The sequence below is a fragment of the Lycium ferocissimum genome, chromosome 2 (assembly GCF_029784015.1).
Source record: "Lycium ferocissimum isolate CSIRO_LF1 chromosome 2, AGI_CSIRO_Lferr_CH_V1, whole genome shotgun sequence".
Taxonomy (NCBI): domain Eukaryota; kingdom Viridiplantae; phylum Streptophyta; class Magnoliopsida; order Solanales; family Solanaceae; genus Lycium; species Lycium ferocissimum.
The window spans coordinates 3329294-3336844 of NC_081343.1; the positions used below are offsets into that span (position 1 = coordinate 3329294).

Genomic DNA, 7551 nt, shown 5'->3' on the forward strand with positions numbered 1-7551 from the left:
AGAAAATGAATTGTCTAAAAGTTGCATTTGCCAAGTTTAAATGGTCCAGAACGTTCTTTTAGAAATCCAGCACAGAACAATTTTCCAAGAATGTTTGAATGAATTTCAAATCAAAAACATTTTCAAACCTATTTCAGATATATAAGGACCAAACTTATTTCAAAATTCAGAACTTGTTAAAATAGCTTTAAAAATCTCTCGTATCTTTTGAGTTACAAACAAGTGAATTCATTAAAGTTGGATTATGTATATAATTCAAAATCTCAATAAGCCGTATACATTTGAAGAGATTAATTCCTTCACAATTAGCCGAATTATGAGTTGAATCACTTGTTGCGTTAATGACGTAATTAAAGTGCTAAAAATGATTTTCAAAATTAAAATAAACCATTAACTCAATTTTCAAACAAGTTATACACTTTAGCCATAAAATGTTAAATCCGTAGGTCAACCGCATAGTACGGATTAAAAAAACTTTTGAGGTGCCTAACACTTTCAGGATCATACCTCATCTGCTTCTTTGATATTAGAAAAGGTTTTCATAAATACCTTAAAAACGGTTTCCTAATTTTCAAACAATTAATTAGGTGGCGACTTTGTTTTTTCATGACAATAGCCAAGTTATGAGAAGCTTTTATGAGTGAGTATAAAAGCAGACCGTAACAGTTATGTCCTAAACTCACACTTTCATTCCCACTCAAAGAAAATTTCTTTCTTCCATTTCTTTATCCTTCTAAAACTAGGGTTACAATTTTTGTGTATCTTCTACCTTTTTATTTTCTTACTGTTTTTTACTAGTGAAGTGATGACAGATCCAATTTGGGATATGGCAATTTTAATCGATGAAATCAAAGTAACTCCGACAAATTGTGGATCAATTAATGAGAGAATTATTTGCAACTAGGGCTAGGATGATGGAAGAACTTCGTAGGTTGAGGAAGCCGCCTAATGGAGTACCAGATGAGGCTCCACAACGATGGCCAGGCCCTAACTAGGATTTGTAGTGTTTTTTGTTTGTTTTGAATGTTATTAACAAATTTTCAATTATAATTATTGTAGGCGTATTTTGGATTTTTTTCTAGATCCATGTTATACATGTAAATTTATCTTGTATGAAGACTATCATTTTTTTTTTTTTCTTTTTTTTTTCTTGTTTCATCATCACTACTTTTCTAGTTGCATTTTATTTATTTATTTTTTTATTTTTTTAGAGCCTAAGTGAAAAGTCACGGGTAAGAGTAATGATGGTTATGTGAAAGTGACTTCTTGAGTCATTCATATACCAAATAGTCACTATTGAGTGATTTCAAACAGAAAATTAGGGGCCATCAACTAAAGAAAAAGAACTGGCTACTCTTTTTACCTTGGACATGTAATACATTGAAGATGAAGGCATTACCAAGGGTCCAGCAAAAAATGGTCACCATTCTATACAAAAAATCAAGCTTCTGTCTGTTGTTCCTAGTCTTCTGCTTGCTTGTTCTCCTTCAATCCATAAATTTGTGCTTCATGTTGAAAGTCATGAATGTATCATATTGCCTCTCACAAATTTGCCAGTTGTGCCTTGGATCATCCACACCCTTTTTGAGTAAGCAAATTTAGCAATATTTTATCCAAGCTCTAGTTTTTTGTGCAAATGACACTGGGAAAACAATGTAATTAACAAATTACCATCCTCACTGATGTATGCATTGCTTTATTGAATTGCGTAGGTTCACATGATCTTCCAGCAGGTCCAAGAAGGTGGACAAAACATAAATAGTCTTCCGCTGCTGGATGGATTCCATAGCCACAGACCATTGAATTAAAATATTAACAACCTTCATCCAATAATCCTGCATGAATGCCATGCATAAATTACATTAGAGAGCAGCATTTCATTAAAGAGCTTTAAAGCACTAAAAGCTTGACTATGAGATCCATATACCATGATTTGTAATCCATCTTGACCCATATGCACTAAAAGCTTGCGCAGGCAGGCTTGTCAGCAAAAATAAGAAAAGGCTGAATGAGAACTCCTGTTGACATCTCCGATATCACGGATGGTTAAACTGCAATTCCTTCGGCTGCGGAGACGTTTTGCTAGTTCTCCTTACTCTCACATTTTGTTCACCTGCCCACACTTAAAGATTGAAGTTTCACCGGGAAAAAAAAAAAAGAAAGAAAAAAAAAAAAAACACTTGTAATGAGATTGCTTCGCATACAACACCACAGTTGGTATATATTGGCATATATATATATATCAAGTAATGCCCCCTTATTTTATTTTTGGGTTAAACTGAAAAATTTATTTAACCAAGTAAAGCAATATACACGACTAAATCATTGGACACTAGGGTTAGTTCCTACAGAAATAACAAGAGCTGCAATCAACAGGACTACTATCCTAATAAGACTAATGAACTCAGCACCTTCTAGGAAGGGCCTTAATCATTGTACAAACAAAAAGTTGGACTCTTTTAACAGGGAAAACTATTAAGCATTTCTAGTATGCTCTTCCACTTGAGGTGTCTCTGTCCCATACTATGCAGCTGCAATATGACCTCTTTGACTCTATTTGTGCTCTCCGCCTCTCCCTTGCCGCTTGATTAAACCTTCGACTGTTTCTTTCAAATCCAGACATGGTATATCACTGCAGCAAAGATGAATCCAGAATCATGATCTTAACTCTTGCGCTATGTATTATAAAAGATAACCATTGCACCTCTATTTCCCAGTCATCAACCTGTCTATTTATGCCCATCCAAGTAAGTAGTGTCATCCAAATAAGAGCAATTGAAGAACAGATGTGAATGAGATTCCACAGCATTTGATTGACAGAGGACAGACTCTGTGGCCACCTGAATGCTCTATCTGCGGAGTCTTTCAACTGTTGGGAGCATGTTATGCAGCGCTAGCCGCAACACAAAGTGATGTCTAGGCAGTAGGCCAGTCAGGATCAATTTCTTCCATGGGGCTTTGGATATTGTGGAAGTAGTGAATTCTAAGCCCTCTTAATACTGAATTTACCTTGGATAGTAAATCTATCCAGTACTATGGATATATCTTCATTGTCATTTAACCACCTTCTAGCATCAAGAATCTTGCTCACCAACCAGCTAGCTTGTTTACGAGAGCTAACAGTAGCTAAGTCCCTTCCTTCTATGTAGAAATTATGTATCCATTTCACCCATAATGTCTCCTTCTCCTAAGCGACAGTCCATATTAAGTTTACAAATTGCTGCTTTGTTTCACAGGAAGAAGTTCAGCAGATTGTCCACCAGTAGATTTGGGCTGACATAGAGTATCCCAGGCTACCAGGGCTCCCTTGAACACTCATTGCTTCCGGTCCACATGAAATTTCTACAAACACTGGTTATCCACTTATCCTAGAGAGTATCTTCATAGGCAATAAGAAGACTTGGGTCCAATATGTCTTGATTTCAAACAATACACTTTTGATCAACTGAGTCTGCCACCTTAAGATAGGAATTTTGATGTCCGGCATTTTATTCTAGTAATAATTCTATCCACTAGGGTAAGCACTGACTGACATTGAGCTTTCTAGAATACAGGGGGTACTCCTAGATATTTAAAAGGCATTTCTCCCGGGGCAAAATGCATCTCAGCCAGTAGTTGATCCCTAGATTCATTTGATACACCTGATATATACAAGGAACTCTTACCATATTTGCTTTCAAGCTTGATACCTCAGAGAAGTGTTCAAATCTATTCAACATCAGCTTAATAGATTTGTCAGCTCTACAACACATGAGAAGGTCATCAAAAGCAGATCTGCACCAATTTGATCTTGGCACATTGTGGATGATACTTGAAGGCAGACACATGCATAAGTTGCTTCAATGATCTGTTTAAATATTCCATAGCCAAGACAAAGAGGCAAGGAGACATAGGATCTCCTTGCCTTAACCTTTCTTGGCTTGGAATCTGGTAGTTAGGCCCCCATTGATCAATTTTATTTCATTCCAACATAATGTCCATATACACTTGAGGATCTTCTTGCGCAGTTTGCCAACTGTAAACGAGATGCCAAGACTCTTGCATCAGTTTTTACCCCTGCCACCTTCATGCCAGTATATAGTCATCAAGAGCCTCCAAGTAGAAGCACTGACACATATCCAGCTGTTAATAGCATCATTCCAGTCTTACCTCTTAGAGTTGAGCCTTGTGAACAAGGCTTCCTACCTAATAAGAATGTCAAACATATAGCACACAATGCTGAAATTGTCAACTGATTAAGACAACTAGTTGTCACTTCTTAGCAACTCAACATTTCTGTTGAAGATATATAAAATACAACCCTAGCTTAGGCACATTTCTTATCCTTTTCGATTATCAAAATTTCTCGAGACATGCAGAAACTTCAAGAGCTACATCAAATTGTGTTAATTACATCTTTTTGTCCACAAAGCTAAAAGACGAAGTAGGAAGGGTAGACAAAACTTGTCAAACTCGTGTGGAAGTGATGTCTCTCATGAGTCCAATTAATGCAATTAAGGGATGGTAATAATATTAACACTTATTATTCTTACTGCTATGTATAAATAAAGCTGAAAAAATGCAAGTCTTACCTTAAATATTTCAGAACTGTCAATTTGAATTTGAAGGATCTTGCTCTTATCCACTATGAGGCGAACATCCATAAGAGACCAAACAATGTCTTTCCGATCAGTGTGTCATTTGTTTGGAAAAACAAAGTTATTTCTATGAGCAGGGAGATTGATTTGGTCAAGTAGTTGGCTGTGAGTAGAATTCATCTCCGTTGCTATTAATGCTAAAGCATTCATAGTTTTCCATGTCACTATTTATTAACGATAGACATTGATAAACATTGTCTACTAGCGGGAATGATTTATCATCTGCCAAGAAAGTTTGAGTCCGCTTGTCTACTTCAATCCAACTACATCCAGGTTTCTTCCTCAATCCCAGCTCCTTCATCTTCAGTCTCAACTTGCGTACCTCATTCCATTTGTTCTGCGAAGCATATATTTTTGCCAAAACAATGTAAGTAGACGGATCATCTTCGTCTTTTTGAGTAAGCATTTTTCCGATTTCTTCACCAATATCTAGTTCCCCATGCAAATGGCATGCAGAAGCTAATGCAGTTAATAACTCAACATCCTCCCCGATGTGCGCGTTGCTCTGCAGAATTGCATAGGCTTCACGCAATCTTCCCGCACGTCCAAGAAGGTCAATTAGACATGAGTACTCTTCAGCTGATGGTTGGATGCCACAGTTGCTGACCATTAAATTAAAATAACGGTAACCTTCATCCACTAATCCAGCATGAGCACATGCAGAAATTACTGCAAGGAATGCAACTCTGTCCAGTTGTACATTAGAATACAGCATTTCATTAAAGAGTTTTAACGCTTCAAAAGCTTGGCCATGAGATCCATATGCGGAGATCATTGTAGTCCATGATACCAGATCTCTCTCAGGCAACTCATCAAAGACTTCAAAAGCTTCACTTACCGCACCACATTTAGCATACATATCAAGCAGCGATCCCATAACAATTTCACTGGATTCCAACCTATTATCAACAATACACTTGTGGATCTCCTTGCCCTGTTCTAAAGCTGCCAACTGTGAACAAGATACCAAGGCACTAGTCAAAGTGATTGCATCAGGCTTTATCCCTGCCAACTTCATGTCATTATAAACGTCAAGAGCCTCCAAGTAGTAGCCAGCTGACACATATCCAGAGATCATTACATTCCAGGCTTCCACATTCTTCTTTGTGATCTTACTAAAGACATTTTGGGCACTCTCCACTCTGCCACACTTGAAATATAAGTCAACAAGTGAAGCGTTAAGAAAGACATCAGATCCTATATTATTTCGAATTATATATGCATGAAGAAACTTCCCATGCTGCAATTGAGCAGATTTAGAGCACGCCATTAATAAGCTGCTTAAAGTCACGGAAGAGGGTTTCATGTTTTCTTCATTCATCCTTCGTAAAAGCTCAATGCATGATTTGCTATCACCTCTCAAACTATACCCAGATATCATGGAATTCCAAGAAACCAAACTCTTACCAGGGATTTGTTCAAAAATCCGTTTGGCCTTCTCTAAGAAGCCACATTTCCCATACATGTCCACAAGAGCAGAACTTACAAAACCATCCAACAGAAACTTATTATTCACTAATTCCTGATGAATGCTCTCCCCTCTTTTCGCATCCAAAAGCCTCGAACATGATGAGATTGCAGCTGTATAGGTAACCGAATTAGGCATATATCTCAAATCCTTCATCTTCTCAAAAAATTCAAGAGCTTTTTCAAATTGCCCACTTTGATAGTAGCATGAAATCACAGTATTCCAACACGCAACATCTCTTTCAGGCATTTCATCAAACAGATGTATAGCTGACCTGAAAAAGTCGCATTTCGCATACATCCCAATCACTGAACTTGTCACAACAACATCTGATAAAAACCCAGTTTTAATCAAATGAGCATGTATCATTTGACCACATTGGACATTTCCAAAACCACTACAAGCCTTAAGAACAGTAGGGAAAGTGTAACTATCAGGTTTAAGATATGGGAATTGTAACAACTTGTCAAAGAGTTGAAGAGCTTCATTGAACATATGGTTCTTAGTATAAGCAGCCATTAGACCATTCCATAAAGTGATATCAAGAGGGTTCTCAAGATTTTGAAAGACTAGCTTAGTGGAATGGAAATCATGGCAAGAGATGTATAGGTTAATTAGATTCTTGGATAAAATAATGTTGCTTTGTAAGCCTAGAGTGACAATCTTTTGGTGCAACAGTTTGGCTTGTTTCAGTGATGTTGAAATACTAAGGGATGATTTCAAGAGGGACAAAATTTTGATGGAATCCATAACGCCTTAGTCTCATCAGCAGTCACGTACAAGATTTGTTTTTTTTTTTTTTTTTTTTTTTTTTTTTTTTTCAGTTCGACATTGAGTAATTTGTGCAGTGAAGTTCAAAAGTAAGTACCGTAATTTAATCTCTTGAAAATAATTTTTTTTTTTTTGTCTGTGATGATTGATGACGATAAAATTTGGTGAAAGTAAATTTTCCCCTTCAATTTGATTTTAAAATTTAAGCACTTTCCCCAAAGTTGAATAATATTTTGTCCTTGTTATTTTGAATCTTTTTATTTTTAATTTTTTTATATATATACAGTCAGACCTCTCTATAACGACATCCGCATATAACAATACCTCTCTATAATGTACAATTTTTTCGGAACCGAATTCTTATGTTATATTTTACTTTTCTATAACAAAGATTTCACCTATAATAAGCCGACCAACTTTATAACAAGACGCTTTTTTTAGTAAAATTAACCCCAATATAATAGCTATCTTCTTTTTTGGTAATATAATAATTAACCATCTTTATAAAAATAGAATATCAATGATTACCAATAATAAGTGTAGAGATTTTGACCAAATATTTGATCATTTAATACACCATTACAACAGAAAATATTATATATATATATATATATATATATATATATATATATATATATATATATATATATTCATTATTAAACGATTTTTCTTCGT

General features: G+C 35.7%; 1 protein-coding gene across 4 annotated transcripts; it reads right to left on the reverse strand.

The window, feature by feature from the left end:
- Nucleotides 1-1181: 1181 nt before the first annotated feature.
- On the reverse strand, nt 1182-7160 carry LOC132032839 (pentatricopeptide repeat-containing protein At5g27110). 4 transcript variants are annotated; one of them, XM_059422631.1, is made up of 4 exons: nt 4572-7160; nt 2726-4185; nt 1928-2632; nt 1182-1835 (listed from the first exon to the last, which is right to left on the reverse strand). In XM_059422631.1, exon 1 carries the CDS (start codon nt 6853-6855, stop codon nt 4729-4731), a length of 2127 nt encoding a protein of 708 aa, XP_059278614.1. In that variant the 5' UTR covers nt 6856-7160; the 3' UTR covers nt 1182-1835; nt 1928-2632; nt 2726-4185; nt 4572-4728. The 4 variants fall into 4 exon arrangements, with proteins under 4 accessions (XP_059278614.1, XP_059278606.1, XP_059278599.1 ...); XM_059422623.1 differs by having other exon boundaries at nt 1182-1580; nt 1672-1835; nt 1928-4185; XM_059422616.1 differs by having other exon boundaries at nt 1928-4185; nt 4589-7160.
- Between the last annotated feature and the right edge of the window lie 391 nt (nt 7161-7551).

Bases quoted from the DNA above. Each gene is read 5' to 3' on its own strand.
- LOC132032839 (XM_059422616.1), bottom strand. From the start codon at position 6,855: ATGGATTCCATCAAAATTTTGTCCCTCTTGAAATCATCCCTTAGTATT.